Consider the following 25,133-nt stretch of genomic DNA (forward strand, 5'->3'; position numbering starts at 1 on the left):
TACTGCATAGTCACTACTGGGTAGGAATGGGAAGGGAGGTGCAGGTCACAGCGAACACATGAAACAAATCATTGCAAATGTGTCAAGTGTTAAAATACAGAAGGACAGGATACTTGGAGAGATTATCCCAGGGTGACAAAATTAAGGAGAAGAAATCCTTGAGGAGCTGTCATTTGAAGTGAATATTTTTTGTTTTTTGAATATACTTTTTAAATGGCTTATAAATTAAATAAAAACATCTAGCCAGGGGATAGGCTCTGAAAACAGTGTTTTTGTTACTTGCTGTATGTTTAAATGGATTCAAAACATTCCCAGAAAGTGTTCTTGAGAAAAATGTAATGGCTTTGAGGTATGTGGTTTCAGAATGTTGATGGTATTAACAACTATTTTACTGTCCTGTCTTAAGGTTAAAGCTGAAACTCAGTGATAATGATAACAGTTTAAGTGGGTCGGTGAGAATATTTTTTTAAGATTTTTATTTATTTATTAGAGAGCACGAGAGGGAGGAGTGGCAGAGGGTGGAGACACAAGACACCCTGCCCCTACCCCACCCTGCCCCACTCATCAGGGAACCCCACACAGGGCTTGATCCTAGTACCCTTATATCATGACCTGAGCTGAAGGCAGATCCTTAACCAACTGAGCCACCCAGGCACCCACCCTGCTACAGTGAGAATCTTAAAAGCTACTTTAAAGGGGCCACCTTTTTTCTTCTTTTAAATCTATAAATTATCCTTGAGGTTTTGGGGAGGAAAAATTCCCAAATATCACAAATGTGATGCTGTGATTGAACCAAGACTCAAGAATGCATGTAGTGCGGAAGGAAAGGGACTCTTGGGTGGCTCAGTTGGTTAAGCATCCTACTCCTGATTTCAGCACAGGTCACGGTCCTTACGGTCCTGAGACTAAGCCCACATCAGCTGAGACTGGGCTTCCATGCCAAGGGGGGAGTCAGATTGAGATTCTCTCTCTCCTCCCTCTGCCTCCCACCACCCTCCCAAAATAAATAAATAAAATCTTGTAAATAAATAAATACATAAAACTAAATTTAGATGATAGAAGTACAAGGAAATGGTTATCACAAAAGTTAAGATAGTGGTCACCTCCAACAGGTAACCACTGTTTGTGATTAGGAAAGGGGCACACTTTTAGTGTCAGCAGTGTTTTATTTCTTGTCCTCTGTGATAGTTACATTGGTGTTCTCTTTGTAATTATTGGTTTAAGCTTAACATTTTTGTGTTAATATTTTGTCTTAATATTTGTTGCATTGTTCTGTGTGTAGGTTGTATTTCCTAATTGGAGAATTAGAAAAATCCTAACAGTTTAGAAGAACATAAAAAGGGAAGGTTTTATTTTATTTTTATTTTTTTATTTTTATTTTATTAAAGGAAGATTTTATATGAAAAAATATTTTCCTGAATATTTAAGACATATATAATAAAATGAAAACATTTTGAGGAAATACTATTAGTTTACATTTATTTACCTTTTTTTTTTTTTTTTAAGTGCATCCACAAGCTGGTGGGGGGGTGGTGCAGAGAGAGGGAGTGGGGGAGAGAATCTAAATAGGCTCCACATCCATCATGGAGCCTGACATGGGGCTTGATCTCCCAACCCTGAGATCATGACCCGATCTAGAATCAAGTCAGACGTCTAACTGACTGAGCCCCAGGTGCCCCTATTAAGCCCTTTTATGTGGCAGATGCTATCTTCTGTGTTTCAGATACTAGTTTTTCTAGTCTTAACTTTATCAGGAAAGTACTGTTACTGCAGTTTTATAGATGAAATAACTGTTAAATGGAGAAGTTAAGCAACTTGTCTAGAACATACATCTGATGAGTGTCAGAACTAGGATTTGAGCTTGAGCTGTGACTCCAGAGCCACTAAACTTTTTCTTATTTTTCTCTGCTCTTGAAAACTTGGATGGTTACATGAACATAATTTCCAGGATATTTCAGTAAAGTGATTTTCCTAACTTCTTCAGACTAAAAGTAGTTTTGAAATATGAAGGCATTTGTGTTTATTTGTATTTTATAAAGATGCAATTCATAATTCTAACATGTTTTAATTAACTATGTTGTGATCTCTTTGCTGACAAAATATTCATTTTTAGGATGCAATTCCTATGATAAGTAAATTGAGGTACAATCCCAGATTTGACAAAGCTTTCAAACATGTGTTTGGGAAAACACTTATTTGCCGTAGCATGGAAGTTTCAACCCAGCTAGCTCGTGCTTTCACTATGGACTGCATTACCCTAGAAGGTTTGTAATAGTAATTCTTAGCTTTGAACAGATAAATTCCATTTTAGTTTTAAGAGTATTTCAAAATTCATGTCCAGTTTTTTGTCATTTTTAAATGGTTTGTTTGAGTCCAGACAGGATCTACACATTATATTTAGTTGATATTTCTTTAAGTATAATCATTTAGTCTCTAGTAGGGATTCTTAACCTTTTGTCCTGTGGATTCCTTTGGCTCTTTGGTAAAGCCTATGAGCCCTTTCTCAGAATGTTTTTAAGTGCATAAAAGAAAATACTTTGAATCACAAAAGAAACCAATCATAATTGACATGGTAATCAGAATATTTTTTTAAGCATGACAGTAATTTACTCTTGAAGGTATTTAAAAACAAGATTTAGCAGTGGGTCTAATAAATGTAACTTTGAAGTACTGATACATGTAAACTATATTTTGAGATTTGTAACAAATATAATCTGATAGAAAATAGCTGTTCTCTTGTTAACGAAGTTACAAGTATTGATAATACCACTGTGATTTTTGTTACAACAGAAGGAATTGCTAAATTTCATTTTGAAGTTAGTATAAAAATAAAGATGTAAATTTTTTTTTTCCTACCTAAGTCATGGAGTCTTGGTTAAGAACCTCTGGTATATCAGTTCAATATGCCCTCATTTTTCAGTTTTTTTTCTTTTCTGTATAATTTATTTGCTGATGAAAAGAAGGTACCATGCCACCACCACACCCCCAGTTTATCTCTATAGATAATTTTTTTGTTGTTTTGGACTACCTCTGAGAATAAGTTATAAAAATTATGATACTTTATTTCTACAAGTTAAACTTGTATATCTCATAAGAATAAGGACACTCTTCTTAATAACCCCAGGTATCATTGTTACACCTAAGAAATTTAACATAACCCAATATCATCATCATTTAAAAAGTACCTACATTAAAATTTTCCCAGTTGTCCCAAAATACTTTTCTCTCCAGGATCCAATCAAGGATGCATGCAAAGTCCTTTCTTTGGATTCTTTCAATATAGGATAGCTCCTTTCCTTCCCACCCTCAGGAAATTGACTTTCTCATAATGCTCCATTTCTAAATTTGCCTTTTAACTGTTTCTTCATCGTTAGATTTGGTTTTACGTTCTTTTTTTTTTTTTTTATTTAAAGATTTATTTTATTTACTTATTTGACAGACAGAGATCAGAAGTTGGCGAGAGGCAGGCAGAGAGAGAGGAGGAAGCAGGCTTCCCACAGAGCAGAGAGCCTGATGCGGGGCTTGATCCCAGGACTCTGGGATCATGACCCGAGCTGAAGGCAGCGGCTTAATCCACTGAGCCACCCAGGCACCCCTGGTTTTACGTTCTTGACATGAGTGATGTGTACTTCTTACTGCATCCCACAATATGTCCCACTGCTAATGATGTTAAGTTTGACCAGTAGCAGTCTCTCTGTTGTTAAGATGCCCTTTCCTTTTTGTAATTGATACATGCTATGTGGGACTATCCTTTAAGAAAACGTGAATATCAGGTTCCCCAACAAATTTTTTTTTTTAAGATTTTATTTATTCTTTTGATACAGAGAGAGAAAACATGAGCAGGGGGTAGGCAGAGAGAGAGAGAGGGAGAAGCAGACTCCTTGCTGAGCTTGGAGTTGAACATGGGGCTTGATCCCTGGACCCAGAAATCATGCTCTGAGTCACCCAGGTGCCACACCCCCACAACTTCTTTTACCAGTGGTTTGACTCAATACACTGGGGGTTTCCAAATGGTGGTTCTTAAATTCTGTGAAGGCGTCTGTATTTTTGTTTCTTTTTTTTCTTAAGAGAGAGCGAGCTAGCAGGAGTGGGGAGAAAGGAAGAGAAAGACTCTCAAGCAGGCTTCATGCTTGGTGCAGAGCCTGACCTGGAGCTCAGTTTTACCACCCTGAGATCATGACCTGAGCTGCAGTCAAGAATTGGATGCTTAACCAACTGAGCCATTCAGGTGCCCCTATCTCTGTGCTTTTAGAAGCATTCAACTTCTCTAGACTTGCCATTATTATTACCATTGATGTTCACATTTTCCCAAATATGGCCAGTGGAATTCCAAACTCCAGTCCTTTGTCCTCTTGACCTGTCATCATTGGTCCTTAGCACTTCTTTCTGGCACATTTTTAAAATGTAGATTCTAACAGCTGGAAAGCAGATGTTTTTCAGAGTGGGTTTAATCCTTCTAAATTCCCATTAAGTAGGTAAAGCCTTTAAATTAGTTGTTTGATTCTAAATCAGTTTATCACAGAATAAAGAAATTGTTATACAGAATTTCTACCTTCCTTGTGCTTTGTTTATAGGTGACCAAGTAAGTCATCGGGGTGCTCTAACTGGAGGTTACTATGACACAAGGAAGTCTAGACTTGAATTGCAGAAAGATGTTAGAAAAGCAGAAGAAGAACTAGGTGAGCTTGAAGCAAAGCTCAATGAAAACCTGCGCAGAAATATTGAAAATATCTTTTTGTCTTGTGCTTTGGTGGAGAATTGTGTTTGGGTTGAAATATATAATCTTTTACGTGTTGTGTGTTTTTTCATATATACAGTGGGGACAAAAACCACATTTGACTTTTATTTAAGCATGGGAGCTTATGTTGTCAGAAGTTAACTTCTAAAGACAAGGAAAAACTCTTGTAACATTGTTTCCTTAGCTATTAACATTTAAAGCTGATAGCAGTGAGTCAGTGTATTTCTGAGAGTGGAGAACCTGAGGTGCACTGAAATGTCAAGTTATAGAGGAAACTGAGGAGGATGGTTAGCATTGTGGAAGGAAAGTGAGGTTAGTGTTTCACGGAAGGATTGGGGGCCTCTCTAATGCCACATACTGCATAGAATTTAAACATAGGGGTTAAAAATGTGCATTACGTTTTTATTTCAAGGTCATTTGGTACAGGTGTAGTATTAATGGAGGAAGGCTGTCAAAATCCAAGTCTTAGTAAACATCATACTCTAAATTCTTCCAAATAAAACTGCTGTTCCATGAAGAATGTCATGAAGAAGAGTCCCATGAAGAGTTTAGCTCACAACAGAAACCTCGTACCTGTGCATTTTCTTAAAATAACTACAGTTCTTTGGTATAAGGCAAAAGTGCTTTTTATGTACTTCAAATTATATCACACAATTTAAAAAAATACAGATACTTAAGGAGCACCTGCCTTGCTCGGCCAGTAGAGCATCCAACACTTGATCTGCGGATCAGGAGTTTAAGGCGCACACTGAATGTCAAGATTACTTAATATATATATAGATACTCCAGCATCAAGAACAACCATTTTTACTAAGTCATTGGAATATTCTTTTTTTTTTTTTAAAGATTTTATTTATTTATTTGACAGAGATCACAAGTAGGCAGAGAGGCAGACAGAGAGAGAGGAGGAAGCAGGCACCCCGCTGAGCAGAGAGCCTGATGCGGGGCTCGATCCCAGGATGCTGAGACCATGACCTGAGCCGAAGGCAGAGGCTTTAATCCACTGAGCCACCCAGGCACCCCGACATTGGAATATTCTTAAAGGTGGTTGTGGGGGTTTTTTGTTGTTTTTTTGAGATAGTGAGCTAGAGAGCATGAATGGGGAGGAGAGGGAGAAATAAGCTTCCCACTGAGCAGGGAGCCCAATGTGGGATTCGATCCCAGGACCCCGGGATCATGACCTGAGCCAAAGGCAGATGCTTAATGACTGAGCCACCCAGGCACTCCTGGGATATTTTTAATTGAAACTGGCAATTTTTTTTTTTTTTGAAGTGAGTTTATACCTTCTGTACCATCAGTGCAAGCAACAGCACAAGCAAAAGGTAAATAAACATGTTAGTTTTGACTTTGCAGGGGTTTGCAAAGCATATCTAGAAATGCCCAAATTTGGCAAGATGTTGGCACAAAGAAATCTTTGGGGAACACGAAGAAAAAGGAGGATATTGACAACATACATCAACTACCTTCCTGTATTTGATAATCCAAATTTTTTTTTTTGGATGGTGGTATTATTTTTTTTCTACATTGGGCGATGTCTCCTTTTCATACACAACTACCTTCTATAGTGCTTTAAGCACAATAGATTATATAGTAAATATTTCTTGAATGAAAAGATAACAAAAAATATACTTCATTTAGATTCTCTTAGGGTTTCCCAAGAATTTTTGTTCTTATATAGCTTATCAGTAAAGCACATAGGTTATTTTGAGAGAGAAATGGTGGGGTAATGTTTTAAGCTACTTTATGGTTGAACACACTTCGTATAGTATTTAATTTAGCATTGTTATGGTCCATAAATTTGAGGAAATAATTTTTATTTGGAGGTAAAGAAAAGGGAAGGGATACACACTTTTTAAAAGAACTAGAGAAAATTTTCCTTAGCCTTGTATATGGATTAATAATGAAATTGATCAGTTGATGAACCAAATGCAGCAGATAGAGACCCAGCAAAGGAAATTTAAAGCATCTCGAGATAGCATATTATCAGAAATGAAGATGCTAAAAGAGAAGAGGCAGCAGTCAGAGAAGACTTTTATGCCAAAGGTTCGTAAGTATGGCTCTTTTGTTACAGACTTATTTTAAGTATTTAGAATTGGGATGTACTGTATATTGATTATCCATTGGAGTTCATGTGTTCCATTTCTTGTAGCCCCATACTTTTGGACTTGTCTGTGTATCTGTACTGCACTTAAACCCGTGGGTACCCAAAGTCTCCTTTTGCAGTCCACGTTCAGATTGTCCAACTTCATTGAACAAGTAGACATTTTGAGTTATGGCGTAATAGTATTTTCTAATGATCATTAATTTGTCAGTAATCATTTTTTTGTCTGTTAAGCACTCTTTATGGAATTGTTTGGATATTTTCTTTTATCCAAATTATACTAAACAGGATAGAAACCAAACTGTTACTGCTAAATTACAAGTAACAAACTAGTCTCAAAAGCTTTGACAAAAACTGTTATTATAGTTCATCAGTAGTACTAAAATCGTAGTTTTTAATTGTCCAACTATACCATCCTAACACATTCTAGCAGTCTTTTCTTTTTGTTCTTATTAATATGCCAGAAGATTTTTATATGATTCAGTCATGGACTGTGATTGGTCCCACATACCTCAATAGTAATGTATCATAAATATTTTTCTTACTGCTACTTAGTTCTAATTATCAAATTAAGTGGATACCTAATAGTTACTTGAGTTGATAAAATTTAGTTCACTTTAATATCAAATATAGAATGTTCTCAGTTTTTCACTGTTGTAAGTAATACAGTGACTAATACCTTTATTAATAAGTGGATAATCTGTCACATAGCAACGTAGCTTACAAAGTTTAGAAGCAAGCTTGCATGCTATGGAGTCTACCAGAGAATCGTTGAAAGCAGAACTGGGAACTGATTTGCTTTCACAACTTAGTCTGGAAGATCAGAAGAGAGTAGATGCACTGAATGATGAAATTCGTCAACTTCAGCAGGCAAGTACAATTTATAAAAATATAAGTTTTCATTTATAATTGGCTATTGCAAAAAGTTTATTGCTACCAAGGGAATGAGAAAGAAGGGAACTCTGAGAAAATAGAAAAATGAAACTTGAACTTCTTGTACCCATGAGAGTAAATAAGTTTTTCTAAACCATTGTGGGTTATGTTAGGATTATACAAGAACTCTTCGTTTTTTTCATCTTTATTTTAATGCACTTCAATTAGTAGTAAGATCAAGCTTGTTAGCTTTGCTGTCTCTGTTGATCTGACTATATAATTAATATTGTTTTGATTAAACATTTTTTTAAAAGATTTTGTTTTTTTATTTGCACATGAGTGGGGGGAGGAGCAGGGGAAGAGGGACAAGCAAACTCCGTACTGAGCACAGAGCCTAACCTGGGTCTCAGTCCCAGGATACTGAGATCATGACGTGAGCCAAAATCAAGAGTTGAATGTTAAACTGACTGAGCCACTCAGGCACCCCTTTATTAGACACTGATTTTTGTACATAGAGATGTAAATAGTAAGTTCAAAAAAAAAAAAAAAGAAAAATAGATAAATATTTTTGGCAGCATGTCTTATAAAAAGAACCAAGCACACAAATGAAGCATTCTGAATAAATAAGACCGAAAATGAAAAAAATATAAGGCTTTCCATTGTAGGTCATTTGAACACAAGTAGTGGAGAGGACAGCAGATAACAGCATTCCTGTGTGTGAAATGTGCATGCCTATATGGACATAATTTTCTTTTCTTCCAGGAAAACAGACAGTTGCTAAATGAAAGAATTAAATTAGAAGGTATCATTACTCGAGTAGAGACCTACCTAAATGAGAATTTGAGGAAACGCTTGGACCAAGTAGAACAGGTATATTCTTTTTGTGGGTTTGTTGATAACCATAACCTTTTGGAAGAACTTACACTTGAGGAGCTTTGATTGAGAGCATGGGCTTTGGGGACAGAAAGCATCTACCATGAGTTGGAGTTTTAGCACTGCCATCTCTTGTACGATCTTGGGCATTGGGCAAGTAATGTAGTATTCCTAAGCCTCAGTTTCCTCTTCTAAAAAATGAGCATAACAGTAATATCTGTTTTGTATGATTATCCTGGCACATTCTACGTACTCAGTGTTAAGTTACTAATGTTTTCTCAGTATAGTCTTGCTGAGAAATTTTGTAGTTATTGTATCATTACTTTTTTCCCCCTTTAATGGATACTTAAAATATTTGCAATTATACAAAGTGTACTTCTGTCTCTCTTGAATACTTGTTCATAATAACAGCTATTGGAGAAAGCACTCTATAGCAGTAGAAAGCAGAATGATAGTTTTCTAGGGCCATGAGTAGAGGGAACTGTTTATAGAGGGTCACAAGGGAGCTTCTTGGTTTAATGAAAAAATCTGTATCTTCATTGTGGTGGTAGTTATGTGGGTGTACACATTGTCACAACTCACTAGCTCTACACTTAAAATTAGCTCACTTTATTGGATGTAAGTTATACTTCATTGAGGTTGATAACAAGAATGTTCATAGGATTATAATAGTCAAAAACTAAAAATAATACAAATGTATATCAAGAATTGGATGATTAAATAAAATTATACACGTTAATGCAGAAGAAGCAACTTTTAAAGTCATAAAATTTTGAAACTAACAATTCCTATTCTGTGGTTTAATAATCTTAAGTTTCTTTCATCTTGTAGGAACTTAATGAGCTGAGAGAGACGGAAGGGGGTACTGTTCTCACTGCTACAACCTCAGAACTCGAAGCGATCAATAAAAGAGTAAAAGATACTATGGCACGATCAGAAGGTGAATTTTTATTTAGTAAAAATTTTTTTATTTTGTTAAAAATTAGCTTATTTGATAAAGTTGTTAAGCAAAAGTGTGCACTAATGATTTTGTGTTTTCCATCACCATAAATAATTTATAGTGAATGGAGTTTAGTGGGTTGATTATAAATAGTAACCTTTGTTTTATTAAAATGTCTGTGACAGTTTTATGAGAGACCATAATTACTAATGTCGTTGCCAAAAGTGTGAATTAAGTTTCTTATCACCTAGTTGCTGAGAAGAAAATTTTTTTTTAATTTTTTATAAACATTTAATAATGAGAAATATATACCTAATGACTCATGTACACTCCTAATTTTGTCCTGAATTAAATGTTTCGTGGATTTACACAGTAAAACAAGGGTAAAAACCTAAAACTTATTTATTTATTTATTTATAAAGATTTTATTTATTTGACAGAGACATAGAGAGAGAGGGAACATAAGCAGGGGGAGTGGGAGAAGGAGAAGCTGGCTTCCCTCTGAGCAAGGAGCCTCTGTGGGGCTTAGTCCCAGGACCCTGGGATCATGACCTGAGCCCAAGGCAGATGCTTAACGACTGAGCCACCGAGGTGTCCCTAAAACCTATTTATTTTGATAGATTTGGCCATTAAAATCTTTGGTCAGATAGTGCTCTAGCTTTAAAGTAGGTATTTTGGCTTAATTTGTTTTTTTTCTCTTAGATTTGGACAATTCCATTGATAAAACAGAAGCTGGAATTAAGGAACTTCAGAAGAGTATGGAACGCTGGAAAAATATGGAAAAAGAACACATGGATGCTATAAATCATGATACTAAAGAACTAGAAAAGATGACGAATCGACAAGGCATGCTACTAAAGAAGAAAGAGGAGTGTATGAAGAAAATCCGAGAGCTTGGTTCACTTCCCCAGGAAGCATTTGAAAAGTACCAAACACTGAGTCTCAAACAGGTAAATTGTGTAGTTTTTGTTTTGTTTTGTTTTAAAGATTTATTTATTTGACAGGCAGAGAGAGAAGGGGAGAAGCAGGCTCCCTGCTGAGCAGAGAGCCCCATGTGGGGCTCGATCCCAGGACCCTGAGATCATGACCTGAGCCGATGGCAGAGGCTTAACCCACTGAGCCACCCAGGCACCCCGTAAATTGTGTAGTTTTAAATCTGAAAAAAAAATTTTTTTTTTTAAGATTTTACTTAATTTATTTGACAGAGATCACAAGCAGGCAGAGAGGCAGGCAGAGAGAGAGGGGAAAGCAGGCTCCCTGCTGAGCAGAGAGCCCAGATGTGGGGCTCCATTCCAGGACCCTGAGATCATGACCTGAGCCGAAGGCAGAGGCTTTAACCCACTGAGCCACCCAGGCGCCCCTTAAATCTGAAATCTTGTTGCAAATTTCTCTTCATGTGAACTTATTTATACATCTTTTTCTCTTTGTAGTTGTTTCGAAAACTTGAACAGTGCAACACAGAATTGAAGAAGTACAGCCATGTTAACAAAAAAGCTTTAGATCAGTTTGTGAATTTCTCTGAGCAGAAAGAAAAGTTAATAAAACGACAAGAAGAGTTAGATAGGGGGTACAAATCAATCATGGAACTGATGAACGTACTTGAACTTCGAAAATACGAAGCTATTCAGTTAACTTTCAAGCAGGTATGTTTCTGTTTGTATTTAATGCTCACACAAGACAAAAGCTTCGGCTGTTATTCAGCTTATTATTCAATTCATAAAGGTTTTATAAAGTTTTTCTTCCTACTGATAGTTGGATCTAATACAAGTGAACAAATCCAGCATATAGTTTCCTAACATATTAATGAGAACATCCTACACAGCTCTTAAAAGGATTCAGTCTGTTGCTGCTGTTAAAATATTTGTGATTGGTTTTAAATATTTGTCTTTTGCTTTAAGAAATAAATATTTCTTAATATTTCTTAAATATATTTAAGAAATAAATATTTCTTTTGCTTTAAGAAATAATACGTGCAGTGCCACCTAAGCAAAAGTTATATTTGAATCACCCTGTAACTTGTTCATTTCATTCATTTTAAGGTATCGAAGAATTTCAGTGAAGTATTCCAGAAGTTGGTACCTGGTGGCAAAGCTACTTTGGTAATGAAGAAAGGAGATGTGGAGGGCAGTCAGTCTCAGGATGAAGGAGAAGGAAGTGGTGAAAGTGAGAGGGGTTCTGGGTCACAGAGCAGCGTCCCATCAGTTGACCAGTTCACTGGAGTTGGAATTAGGGTAAAAATACGTTCATATCCAATTTTCCCCAGTATTACCATAGTGGAATTTGTGGAATATTTTACAAATTAAATAGGTACATTCTATGTGATTTAAGAGGTGATGGTGATTCTACCCCTTTCTGGGTATTAACTCATTTAAATTTTCTCTTAGGTGTCATTTACAGGAAAACAGGGTGAAATGAGAGAAATGCAACAGCTTTCTGGTGGACAGAAATCCTTGGTAGCTCTTGCTCTGATTTTTGCTATTCAGAAATGTGACCCAGCTCCTTTTTACCTGTTTGATGAGATTGACCAGGCTCTGGATGCCCAGCACAGAAAAGCTGTGTCAGGTAGTTTGGTTTGTACTTAAAAATGAGAGCTTGCTTAAAAATGATAGCTTGCCTCTTTGATTGTGCATTCTTGTTGCCTAAGATATTTAGGGCGATTGGACAGGGTGTATATTCTGTAAATAAAATTTATTATTATTTTTAAAAATTTTATTTATTTATTTGACAGGGAAGACAAGCATGGGGAGTGGAAGAGGGAGAAGCAGGCTTCCTGCTGAGCAAGGAGCCTCATGCAGGGCTTGATCTCAGGTCCCTGGGATTATGATCTAAGCTGAAGACAGTCGCTTAACAGCTGAGCCACCCAGGCGCCCCTAAAATTTATTTTAATACGTTTTTAAGAATTTAGCATTAGACTACTTTACAAAGCTTAATTCTGTGAGAGGTCGATGTTTCAATCAATTGAAAATTGAATCAGTTGAATCAATTGAAAATTGAAAATCCTACGTTAGTTAAACTTTTATGCAGAAGTCTCTCTTTTTTTAAAAGATTTTTATTTATTTATTTATTGGTCAGAGAGAGAGAGAGAGAACACAAGCAGGCAGAGCAGCAGGCAGAAGCAGAGAGAGAAGCAGGCTCCCCGCTGAGTAAGGAGTCCGATGCGGGGCTCGATCCCAGGCCCCTGGGATCATGACCTGAGCCGAAGGCAGAGGCTTTAACCAACTGAGTCACCCAGGTGCCCAGAAGTCTCTCTTTTTAAAACTTGTTTTTCTCAATATTTGAATAGCCCCTGACATTAAATGTTGATTCTGTATTTAAAGAATCTATATTTTGGGGTGCCTCAGTGGCTTAGTCGATTAAGCTTCTGCCTATGGCTCAAGTCAGGATCTCGATCCTGGGATCAAGCCCCATGTGGGGTTCCCTGCTCATCGGGGAGCCTGCTTCTCCCTCTGCCCTGCCCTACTAGTGCTCACTCACACTCTCTTAAAAAAATAAAATCTTTAAAAAGAAAGAATCTGTATTTGATCTTTAATAAATTCAAAAGATTTTTGGATATGTGGGTAGCAGGGGAACGTTGTTCTTTGTTTTTTGTGTGAGAAAACTTGTTCTGCTCTCTGACTTAATGCTGTGTTATAAGTAGCTGCTGCTGCTTCATATTCTGTAACTTTAAGATACCAGGTAAAAGATCTATCCCTGGGGCGCCTGGGTGGCTCAGTTGTTGGGTGTCTGGTTTCGGATCAGGTCATGATCCCAGGATCCTGGGATTGAGTCCCCGCATCAGGCTTCCTGCTTAGCGGAGAGCCTACTTCTCCCTCTCCCACTCCCCCTTCTTGTGTTCCCTCTCTTGCTGTCTCTCTCTGTCACATAAATAAAATCTTCAAAAAATCTATCCCTAATGTAAGAGAGTAGTAAGTTCGTAATTTTGCAGATAATGTGCATGAAAAAGTCACAAAATAGTCACAAAGCTATTTTGAATTTTAGGTAAGGATGAAGATAGTTGATTTTTAAATGTTCAGATCTGTTGAAAAAAGGGTTTTATTAAATTACTGTTTCTTTTTATAGATATGATTATGGAACTTGCTGTACATGCGCAATTTATTACAACTACTTTTAGGCCTGAACTGCTTGAGTCAGCTGACAAATTCTATGGTGTAAAATTTAGAAATAAGGTAAAAAAAATTTTTTTACATTGAGTTTAAGTTTGTATTGTACTTGTCAAATTCTTGTTTTCTGTTACTTAAATCATAAAGGAAAACCTAGAAATTTGTTGCTTATGATGAGTTTGTAAAGAAAAAGCTTTTCTTTCAAATGCCTATGAAATTGTAGCAATTTTTTTTGTGGCATTCCTTGCATTGATTTTATTTTTATCAGCATTAAGAGACAATATCTTCCTGTCTTGTCTATTCAGTGCACAGTCTTTAACAGTTTTACATATAGCCATTTCTATTTTGGCTGGGCCACCCAGCTCTTCTTAATGTCTTCAGCCCTAAGATTCTTTGAAATAGCAAAATAATAAAAAGTGAAAAAACACGGTTTGCTATTTAGACATTAGTATTTACCCAGATCTTCAGAATTCTAAAATGCAGAATATTTTAAAAACTCAATGCTTTCAACAAACACCATTATAAAAATCTTACTATCAGTGTTGCAGACTCATTTGACTTGGTATGTAAAATTTATAGGCAGTAGGCCATATGTTTTAAATATTACTCTATACAGTAAGAACACTGTTTTTTGTTTTTTTTTTTAAGGTTTAACACAGTTTTTAACATTTTTTCTTCAGGTTAGTCATATTGACGTGATCACAGCAGAGATGGCCAAAGACTTTGTAGAAGATGATACTACTCATGGTTAAACAGAAAATATTGTCCACTGGTTTGGAAGTTGTGTATAGTAATATGAATCTCATACCCAGGAACTGTACATTTAAATCTAAATATGTAGTCACTACTAATAGTTTCAGACGTAGAGCATACATAGCCCTTTTATATTTCTGTCATTGTATTTTATAAGATACTCTGTAATGTTACATTTCTACTTATAGTTTAAGAATTTTATTTCCCACACAACTTTTTGTAAAGTGTCCTGCTCCTGTTTTAAATCTTTTGAAACATGCTAAATATTCTTTCCTAATTATTTTATCAATTATATTGCCTCTTTTTTTATAGCTTCAATTAAATGGTTTATGACTAATTTAGTATTTTATGTGGCTTTTTATTTATAGTTTTATGATTAGAAACAAATTTTTCTTAAATATCTTGCTTTTTGTTTTGCCTAAGAAAAGATCTGCGTTCACCTAAAAGAAGATTTTTTAAACGTGGCTTCATATTCTTTTGAAATAAATCTGCGATTGCCAGTCCTGGCTGCATGTTTAAATCCACAGGGTAGCTTTAAACTGCTGGCGTAAATCCGTAGACCAGTTGAATCAGAATCTTTTTGGAGTGGTGTTCTGGTTATTGGTAGTTCTAAAGTTCCCCCAGAGGATTATGACCCTTGGTGAGGATTAGAACCCTCGCTTTAACTCATTGTAACAGTTCTTTAAAAATAATTTTTAATTTAAGAGGGCAGTGTATTTACTAGAATTTGGGAAGACAGTTTTAAGAGCAGCTAAGAACACTAAGTCAAAAGATTAAGTCCTAAAGTTTCCTTGTTTATCTGATTAAGGAAAAGTTTGGAAAACGTTACTGTTGAAACTTTTCCCCCCTCAAATGAGGTCTTTGCTTTTTGTTTATTACGTTTATTAAAACTTAATTCATAGACCATAAAATCTATTAAAATTATGCAATTCTGTACTTTTTCAGTATTTTCACAGAATTGTTCAGCCAGCTCTACAGTCTAATTTTAGAACATTTTCATTACCTCAAAAAGAAACCCTATACCTATTAGCACTCACTTTGTATCTCTCACCTGCCTCATCCCTTGGCAACTGTAAATCTAGTTTCTGTCTCCTACTATGGATGTGCCTGCTCTGGACATTTCATACAAATAGAATCCTACACTGTGGGGCCTTTTATGAGTGACTTGTCTCAGTGTGTTTCTGAGGTTTATCAGTGTTGTAGCACATAATTCATTTTTTTTAATATTGCGGAGTGATACCTGTTGTAGGAATATATACTATGGTTTATCCAACTATTAGTTGGACACTTGGCTTGTTCTCACTTTTGACTATTATAAATAACAGTGCTGTGAACATTCATGAAACAAGTTTTTGTGTGGAGATATGTTGTCATGTTTCTTGGATTGGAATTGTTGGTCATACGGTAACTTTTTCACATATTCAGGACTGCCAAACCTTTTTTTTCCTTTCCTTTTTTTTTTTTTTAATTTTATTTAAGTAATCTCTACCCCCAGCGTGGTACTCAAACTCACGACGGCAAGATCAAGAGTCTCTCGTGCTCTTGTACCTGAGCCAGCCAAGCATCCCAGGGACTGCCACACTGTCCCAAAGAAGTTGCACCTTTTATGTCTTTTACAGTTGCACATTTTACATTTCCACCAGTAATACATGAGGGTTACGGGTTTTCCACATCCTCACCAACAGTTGTTACTCTTTTTATTATAGCCAACCATTCTTGTGAATGTGGATTGGTACCTCGTGATCTTAGTTTGCATTTTCCTGTTAACTGATGATGTTAATTAAGCATCTTTTCATGTACTTGTCATTTGTGTCTCTTCTTTAGTGAGATGCTTATTCATATTTTTTGTACATTTTAAAGTTCTGTTACTTATTATAGAATATAACAAGGGTGCCTGGGTTGTTCAGTGGGTTAAGCATCTGCCTTCAGCTCAGGTCATGATCCCAGGCTCTCTACTCAATGGGGAGTCTGCTTCTCTGCCACCCTCTGTCTGCTGCTCCGCCTGCTTATGCTTGCTCTCTCTGTTGGATAAAATCTTAAATATCTGTGTATTTAAATATATATTTAATATATATTATATATTAATAAATTATTTTTATGTAAATATATTTCATATATCATTTTAATATTTATATATTAATATGCATTATATATTAATATATATTTGTATTTATAAAAATAACTGAATTTGTGAGAGTTTTTGCATATTCTGGATACAAGTCCCTTATCAGGTAGAACTTGCAAATACTTTCTCCCAGCCTGTGAATTGTCTTTGCTTTCCAAATGGTGTCTTTTGAATGATGACATTTTTAAAAAATAAATTTACAGGTTCAGATTTCTTCCTCAAATAAGGACACCAGTTAGATTGGATTAGGCCAATTCTAAGACCTCATTTTAACTTAATCACCCCTTTAAGGGCCTTTTCTCCAATTACTGTTACATATAGCGGTACTGGGAATTGGGACTTGAACATACAAATTTGGGGAGGGTTGGGGGAGACAGTTCAGCCCAAAGCAATTACCATGGTACATTAGTCACTCAGCATGGATGCATTTAGTTCATCAGCTAAGCTCCAGATTATATTCAGATTGCAGTTTTTCCACTAATGCCCTTTTTTCCCCCAGATCCCTCAAGAGTATTTCTAGTACATTACATTTAGTTGTCCTAGATCTTCTGGTCTGTGAGTTTCTCAGTCTTTTTCCTATCTTGACAGTTCTGAGTACTATGTTTCATGTGTTTTATAGAATATCTCTTGTTTTGGAGTTCCCTGATTATTTTTCTTGTACATAGACTGGCGTTAAATAGTATCACAGGAGTAGTGTTCCCATCACATCTCATCAGTGGCCCCTGTTATTAACGTGTCTTACTTTAATGTTTACTCAATCACCTGCCGAAGATCATTTGCCAGTTTCTTCCCTGTAAAGTTAGGGTTTTTTTTTTCTTTTCTTTGACTCTTCCTTGGGAGGAAGTCACTAGGTATAGTCCACATTGGGATACTCCTATGACCTTGGAAATCGCCTTTATTCTAGTAGGGCTTTTCGGAGATTCTTTGGGGTTTTCTACATGGACAAATCATGTTCTCCACAAGTACTTTTTTTATTTCTTATTTTTAAAAACTGTTTTATTTGAAAGAGCACAAGCAGGTGGGGAGCAGGCAGAGGGAGAGGGAGAAGCAGGCTTCTGTTGAGTAGGGAGCCTGATTAAGGGCTTGATCCCAGGACCCTGGGATCATGACCTAAGCTAAAGGCAGACGCTTAACCAACTGAGCCACCCAGGTGACCCATAGAGACTGGTTTTTTCTTCCTTTTCAAAATATATCTACCTTTTTTTTTTCTTGCTGATTTCTCTCCCTAGAGTTTATAGTTGTTTAGATAACAGGAGGGTTGGTTTGTTAGAGCTACTCCATTAGTGCAAGCCAGAAATCCCTAAAGAGGCATTTTTATTTTAAAGATTTTATTTATTTGACAGAAAGATCACAAGTAGGCACAGAGGCAGAGAGAGGGGGAAGCAGGCTCCCTGCTGAGCAGAGAGCCTGATGTGGGGCTTGATCGCAGGACCCTGAGATCATGACCTGAGCCGAAGGCAGAGGCTTAACCCACTAAGCCACCCAGGTGCCCCTAAAGAGGCTTTTTTTTTTTTTGAGTGTTTTTTTTTTTTTATGTTTCAGGTTTTTTTCCAATTTATTTATTTTCAGATAAACAGTAGTCATTATTTTTTCACCACTAAAGAGGCATTTTTAAAGAGGAAGTAGTTTTGTGAATTTAAAGATGTATATTCACTTCCATTTTGACTAGTTGAATCGCTGTAGAGTTTATTCTAGTTTTGCTCTAGTTTTGTACTCTAGTTTTGCTATAATATGATTAATCTTCCCACAGCCCCCTGGGTGTCTTAGTCAGTTAAGCGTCTGACTCTTGATTTTGGCTCAGATCACGATATGTCTTGAGATGGAGCTCTTTGTCATGCTCCACACTCTTTAGAGAGTTTGCTTGAGATGCTTGCTTGCCCTCTCCCTCAGCGCCTCCCCCCTGCACATGTGCATGCTCTCTAAAATCTATTTATTTGATCTTCCCTGACAGAATTTGGTGTAAGAAATGTTCTGTGTAAGTCCCCATTCAAAGGGTTATATAAGCATAGTATCTTTCTAATATTCCTAAAATGTTTCTTACACATCTCCCCCAAAATTTTCATTATGAGTCACTACGTATAGAGGTTGAAATGACTGTTGTATCGTTTATGATATATAGCTTTGTTCTGATGTGACCAACCTCCGTACTACAGATTTTGGTAAGGGAAGTTACATGTATAGTATCATTCTAAAACTTAGTAACGTACTTTTTAAAAGATCTTTTTTATTTATTTAACAGAGACAGCAAGAGAAGGAACATGAGCAGGGGGAGTAGAAGAGGGAGAAGCCCACTTCCCGCCAAGCAGGGAGGCCAATGCCGGTCTCAATCCCAGGACTCTGGGATCACGACCCTAGCCGAAGGCAGATGCCCAACAACTGAGCCACCCAGGCATCCCTAAAACTTAGTAGTGTTCTTAAGCATCTCCTCGTGAATATCCTTATAATGAAACTCCAGTGAGTTTGTAACAAGCGCTTAAATAATGAGACATAGAATGTACATTTTTTTTTCTTTAAGATTTTATTTCTTTGGGGCGCCCGGGTGGCTCAGCGGGTTAAGCCGCTGCCTTCGGTTCAGGTCATGATCTCAGGGTCCTGGGATTGAGCCCCGCATCGGGCTTTCTGCTCAGCGGGGAGCCTGCTACCCTCTCTCTCTCTGCCTGCTTCTCTGCCTACTTGTGATCTTTCTCTGTCAAATAAAGAAATAAAATCTTAAAAAAAAAAAGATTTTTATTTCTTTATTTGACAGAGATACAGCGAGAGGGGGAACACAAGCAGGGAAGAGGGAGAAGGAGAAGCAGGCTTCCAGCTGAGCAGGGAACCCAATATAGGGTTCGATCCCAGGACCCTGGAATCATGACCTGAGCCCCAAAGGCAGGCGTTAATGACTGAGATGCCCAGATGCCTCAGAATATAAATGTTTTTAAAACCCATATTCTTGGGGTGCGTGGGTAGCTCAGTCAGTTAAGCACCTGACTCCTGATCTCAGCTCAGGTCTTGATCTTATGGAGCATTGAGCTCCGTGTTGGGTGTAGAGCCTACTTAAGAAACAAAACTATATTCTTTGCTCTATCATAGTGATGACATAAGATTATTAATTCTAATGAATAGAAATTGTTAATACTAATGAATAGAAAATGGAAAAGTACCAACTTCTGAAGAAAATGATGCAGCTTGGGGTGTGTGGCTGGCTCACTCAGTTGGGCCTCTGCCTTTGGCTCAGGTCATAATCCTAGGGTCCTGGGATGCAGTCTCGTGTCGGGCTCCCTGCTCGGTGTGAGTCTGCTTCTCCCTCTCCCTCTGCTGCTGCTCTCTCGCTGTCAAATGAATAAATAAAATCTTTTTTAAAAAAATGATGCAATTTAGGGGCGCCTGAGTGGCTCAGTGGGTTAAAAGCCTCTGACCTTCAGCTCGGGTCGTGATCCCAGGGTCCTAGGATCAAGCCCTGCATTGGGTTCTCTGCTCAAGAGGGAGCCTGCTTCCCTACCTTCTCTCTCTGCCTGCCTCTCTGCCTACTCGTGATCTCTGTCAAATAAATAAATAAAAATCTTTAAAAACGAAAAAAAATACCAACTGCTATAAAAAAAATGCAGTTTATAGAAATGGTTTACTCTGAATAGTGTCTTAGAAGTACAGAAAAAGGTTTCAGACGGGTTTTGGAGGATTTCTTTTTTCTTTGTTTTTTAAAAAGGCAATAGCAACTCCTTTTAAAATTTGGTTAATTATTTTAGTATTTGGTTAATTATTTTAGTATTATACTGTATGTTAGCTAACTGGAATTTAGGTAAAAACTTGAAGCAAAAACAGTTGGTTAATTCCTTTTTTTTTTTTTTTTAAAGATTTTATTTATTTGACAGAGAGAGGCAGAGAGGCAGGCAGAGAGAGAGGGGGAAGCAGGCTCCCCACTGAGCAGAGAGCCAGCCCCATGCAGGGCTCAATCCCAAGACCCTGGGACCATGATGAGCTGAAGACAGAGGCTCTAACCCACTGAGCCACCCAGGCACCCCAAGGACTAGCACTTTCATTTAGCTTCCCACCAAGGGAGAATACCAATGTTGAGGAAGAGAGAACAGTATTAAGATTCTGTTGTCACCCAGCAGCAGATGGTCTCCTTAAACAAGGAGCACCATTGCATTGCATTGCTGGGATGCTTGCCGAAGAGGTGCAGTAAATTTGTTCTGTCTTAAGGATTCTTACAGTTTTAGAAATAATGTTTATTCTTTACCTTTTACTCAGGCCTAAGTCCTTATTCTGAAACACTAACCTAAGTTTGCGTATTTGTGTTGTTTATGTTAAGCAGGCGAAGAGTAAATAGAAAACAGATGCATATTAATGCAGTTAAAATTGGTGACAGCACAGTGTTAACCCAGTACCTAGAAAATAGGGAGGTCTTTCTCTCCTTACTTGAGGATTTTTCCTTTATTTTTAATTGTATGTAATTAGGTAGAAATTATCTTCTAAGATTAAGCAATAGTGAAAGCATTGTTCCCTAGCTTTCGTACCCCTTTTGGGAGAAACAGGTAGCTCTTTCTTTTCCTCTGGGATAAACAGTAGAATCTATTTCCAGAAATTTCTAGAAACATGGCCTTTGTTTTGGTCACATTAAGTAATTTTCAACAAAGATTATTAATTCAGTTACATTTCTAGGAAGAATATTAAGTATGGCAGAAGCTCAAGATTTTCCTAAAGCATTTGCTCTTAAATACAGCTTCATTTCCACCCCCTAAGCAGGGTGCCCGATGGCCTCAATTCCAGGACACTGGAGTCATGACCTGAGCTGAAGGCAGATGCTTAACGACTGAGCCACCCAGGTGCCCCTTAAATACAGCTTCTTTTGGTCAACACTTTCTTTACACTAAAAATATCAGGACCCTGTACACAGGGATATATTTAGATCTAAAAATAACAAGATTTTTTCTTTTTAGTCTAATACCTCTGTAGATGAGGAAATTTGAAGCCCAAGTTAACACCCAAGTAAGTAGGACCTAAATGACTTAAGTGAGCACACACAGCTGACTTTCCTAACTAGAGCCAGCTTTCTAATACCTGAGTACTTTGTCCCCCCTACTTCACCATGAAAAGGAAGATGTGTCATATTTGTACAGTGCTGATTGATCCTCTGTGTCATACAGAGTAACAGATTTTAAGGGTGAGTCACCACTTTTATTTTCTTCGGCCTTTCCCTCCATACCCTCCCTTTTTCTTTAGACGTCACCTATTTCGGTGGCATCTGATCATCTGTCTCGCTTAGTGTCCTAGGGGGACTGGATTACTCCTGGCTGCCAGTCTTCTGCATGGAAGATGCCAGTGTAGCTCCATAAATCTGCCACCGCATAGCACTCCATCCCCCCTTCCTAGAGACAGAGTGTCTCCTGGGTGTAAGAGCCCTTGTGGCAGCCAGTAGCTGCATGGGGAAACGAGGCAGCACAGGGATTAGGTTTGCGAGGAGAACACGGGTATATTGACTCTCGAGTCATCACATTGGTGGGTTGAGTTCTGTTGCAAACGGAACACTAGCATTTGCGTGTTCTCTTTTTTATGGGTTCCATGTCGTTTCAGACCAGCGCCTGATGTGCTGATTACATAACACACAGACGTTTAAGTGTGCGGTAACACCAGATCCAGCGCTAGCCTCGTAATTTTAGTCTGAAATTATTCAGCCATTAAAAATGCTGGTTTTAAGAACTGATAACCTAGAAGTGTGAAAGAAAAGAAAGAAAATTGAACTTGAAGGACATGGGTTTAAGGCCAAATCATTTGGGACTATGGTCATGGAGACTGTAAAGGACCAGGCCACATCTAAGGCAGAAGCCTTTGCTGGGAGAGGTTTTTCCAACAGGAATCTATACTCCCACCTTAGAATTAGAATGATGATCAAAGGTTGGTGAGGTCGAGGCTTCGGTCAGCTTTGTGTATGCTGCTCTTTTTCCTCCCCATCTCCTTAATCCCAAATTACTGCTTTTATTTCCAGACCGCTAGAGGGGGCCCTTGACACGTGCCAACCCCTTGGCTTTTCTCCGTTCAGTTGTTTCCTCTCTGATTCCTCATTAGTCGAGCTGCAGGAGCCACAGGAGCCGTGAGAAGGTCCAGGTGTGATATTCTTGAAATTTCTCTATTACAGGAGTTCCTGAGCTAAGTGATAACTGCTTCCAGCTCAGTCATAAACTGGGTATTTTAGCCAAGGTACCTAGTGCTTGCCGCAGGCGTACAGCTCTTCAGAAAGTGGTGCAGCAGCCCTTTCCTCAGTAGCCCTTCTTGTTGCCCAGAGCTATACTGTTTTCTGCCTGTGCCTTCTGAATCTTGTATCCACCCAAAGGGGTCGCCTTAGTGTTCCTTATCTATGATTTCTGACTCTAAGCTGGCATCCCTTAATTGAAACGTCTTCACCTCTTATGTTGCTTTTCTTTTGACCATTTCAAAGTCATCTCCCCAGCAGGACTGAGTCCGAATTAGGTTAATTTGCTCACAGAATGACAGGAATTCTTGCTGATTTGTTTTCTTATTTATTTATTTATTATTTTTAAAGATTTTTATTTATTTATTTGACAGACAAAGATTACAAGTAGGCAGAGAGATAGGCAGAGAGAGAGAGCGGGGAAGCAGGCTCTTCGCTGAGCGGAGAGCTGGATGCTGGGCTCCATCCCAGGACCCTGGAATCATGACCTGAGCCAAAGGCAGAGGCTTTAACCCACTGAGCCACCCCGGCACCCCGCTGATTTATTTTCTTATTAAAAACTTTATTAGGACCCCTGTAGCCTTGAAGAAAATCCTCTTTTGGGTTGTTCCAGAAGTCTAGTTTCTATACTACTTAGAACCATGTTCGCCCCCTTGTTGAGCAGGTGTGCGGGAGTCTGTGTGCAGACAGCCCTGCCCTCTGTCCCTCAGCGGGGCTTGCATGCTGGCCTCCATCCTGTCCTGCGTGATGCTAACCTGATGACCCCGTTGGGAATGCAGGCACGGAGCACGGATGGCCTCATGACGGACAGGAGTTTAAGGTATGAACAAATCAATATGCAACCTGGCATTTCAGTTCCGAGAAGGAGCATGTCTGTCTGTCGTCTCAGGTGTACAATTAAAGCTCAGAGGAACCTCCTAGAAAGTGAACCTACTGAAGCGGTTGCTGAGATCTTTCCTGTGGCCCTTTGTTTTCTTTTTCCTGTGGACGTGCTCCTGGGGCGTCTGACCTCTACCTTTAGCGGAGTAGAAGAAAGAGATGTTTAATTTCAGGTGGCTCTCCTGATCCCATGGGCGGAGGCATGAGGATTAGCCTTTCAGAGACAGAGATGAGCCTTTCAGAGTATTATTGATTTATCCAGGCTAGCCTTGTGTATGTGACTTCATAGTTATTAATTACCTCCTAAGTACCAGGCAGGCCCTTTGATCATCTCACTTAAGGACAGAGGTGGGCGGTGGTAACCCCAACCTCCAGACGAGGAAATTGAGCTTCCATGAGGGTGAAGTAATTTGCTTAAAAATTCCAGTTAGAGAGGGTGGAGCTGAGAATAGCCTCTTGGTCTCTCCGGGTCCACCAGACCTCTCTGGCTTCCTTTTTAAAACTCAAAATGCCTGCCCGGCTCCGTCAGTAGAGCATGTGACTCTTGACCTCGGGTCGCGAGTTCAAGCCCCGCCCCGGTGTGGGCGTGGAGCCTGCTGACAAACACCTGGAAGGAAGATGCTGCCAACGCTCGCAGCTCCACCAGCCGTAGCATGGAGTGAGGCCCCCCGAACCCGCTGCTGTCAGAGCCGTGTACAAATCTGAGGACTATTTGTGGAGCTTTGTTTTTTCCTGCAGCCTCCCCCCTTCCATCCCACTCCGCACCCCCAGACAGGCCAAGCCGCAACAGCAGAAGGTTTTGTTGCAACAAGACCCTGGGCTATGCAGGCTCTCAGATGGTAGCCAAGAAGGAGTTGCCAATCCAAAACCAGGATTTGTCCCTTCTTCCTCTCACTCCGCATGACTCACAGGCACCTTTGCAGAGTGGGGTGCTGGTTGAGGGTTTTGATTCTGGAATTCTCTAGTGTTAACCCTCAGCTGCTCTCACCTCCCCCAACCCTATCCTCTGCTCTCAGTTTTAAAAAGACTGAGGACCTGCCACTACCCCACCCCCTTCCCTGACCATGCTGCTTAGAGCTCGGCCTTCCTGAAGGAGAGCCTGGGTTCAGTTCTCGTTCATCGTCTAGTTCAGAAGAGCAGGCCTGTGATACTGACCCCCCACCCAGTGTCACCCGTCCCTGTTCTCTTTTGGTCCTGAAATCCATTTAATTATTCCCCACTGGGGCGCCTGCGTGGCTCAGTTGGTTAAGTGATTGCCTCCGGCTCAGGTCATGATCTCCAGTTCCTGGGATTGAGCCCTGCATTGGGCTGGGCTCCCTGGTCACTGGGGAGTCTGCTTCTCCCTCACCCTACGCCTTTCCTCCTACTTGTGCTCTCTGTCTCTCTCTTTCTCTCAAATGAATAGATAAAATCTTAAAAGCAATATTCCTCACTTTGTAGTTTGCAGATGTAGGAGGGTTTCTAAGCAGAAACTTGACATACTTGAGGGGTGCCTTGGTGGCTCAGTGGGTTAAGTCTCTGCCGTAGGCTCAGGTCATGATCTCAGGGTCCTGGGATGGAGACCCGCGTCAGGCTCTCT

At 38.7% G+C, this 25,133-nt stretch overlaps 1 protein-coding gene across 1 annotated transcript in view; it reads left to right on the top strand.

Annotated features, from left to right (window-relative positions):
* SMC3 (structural maintenance of chromosomes 3) overlaps positions 1–14,715 on the top strand; it is a 37,991-nt gene extending 23,276 nt beyond the window's left edge. The window contains exons 18-29 of the mRNA XM_044240489.1: positions 2,114–2,264; positions 4,575–4,727; positions 6,630–6,781; positions 7,551–7,709; positions 8,475–8,582; positions 9,417–9,525; positions 10,228–10,475; positions 10,956–11,168; positions 11,565–11,756; positions 11,910–12,087; positions 13,585–13,691; positions 14,306–14,715. Coding sequence (XP_044096424.1) covers positions 2,114–2,264; positions 4,575–4,727; positions 6,630–6,781; positions 7,551–7,709; positions 8,475–8,582; positions 9,417–9,525; positions 10,228–10,475; positions 10,956–11,168; positions 11,565–11,756; positions 11,910–12,087; positions 13,585–13,691; positions 14,306–14,377 — 1,842 coding nt within the window. The 3' untranslated portion in view covers positions 14,378–14,715. The remainder of the gene's footprint in view (positions 1–2,113; positions 2,265–4,574; positions 4,728–6,629; positions 6,782–7,550; positions 7,710–8,474; positions 8,583–9,416; positions 9,526–10,227; positions 10,476–10,955; positions 11,169–11,564; positions 11,757–11,909; positions 12,088–13,584; positions 13,692–14,305) is intronic.
* Positions 14,716–25,133: the final 10,418 nt, after the last annotated feature.

The sequence above is a fragment of the Neovison vison genome, chromosome 2, assembly GCF_020171115.1.
Source record: "Neovison vison isolate M4711 chromosome 2, ASM_NN_V1, whole genome shotgun sequence".
Lineage (NCBI taxonomy): Eukaryota > Metazoa > Chordata > Mammalia > Carnivora > Mustelidae > Neogale > Neogale vison.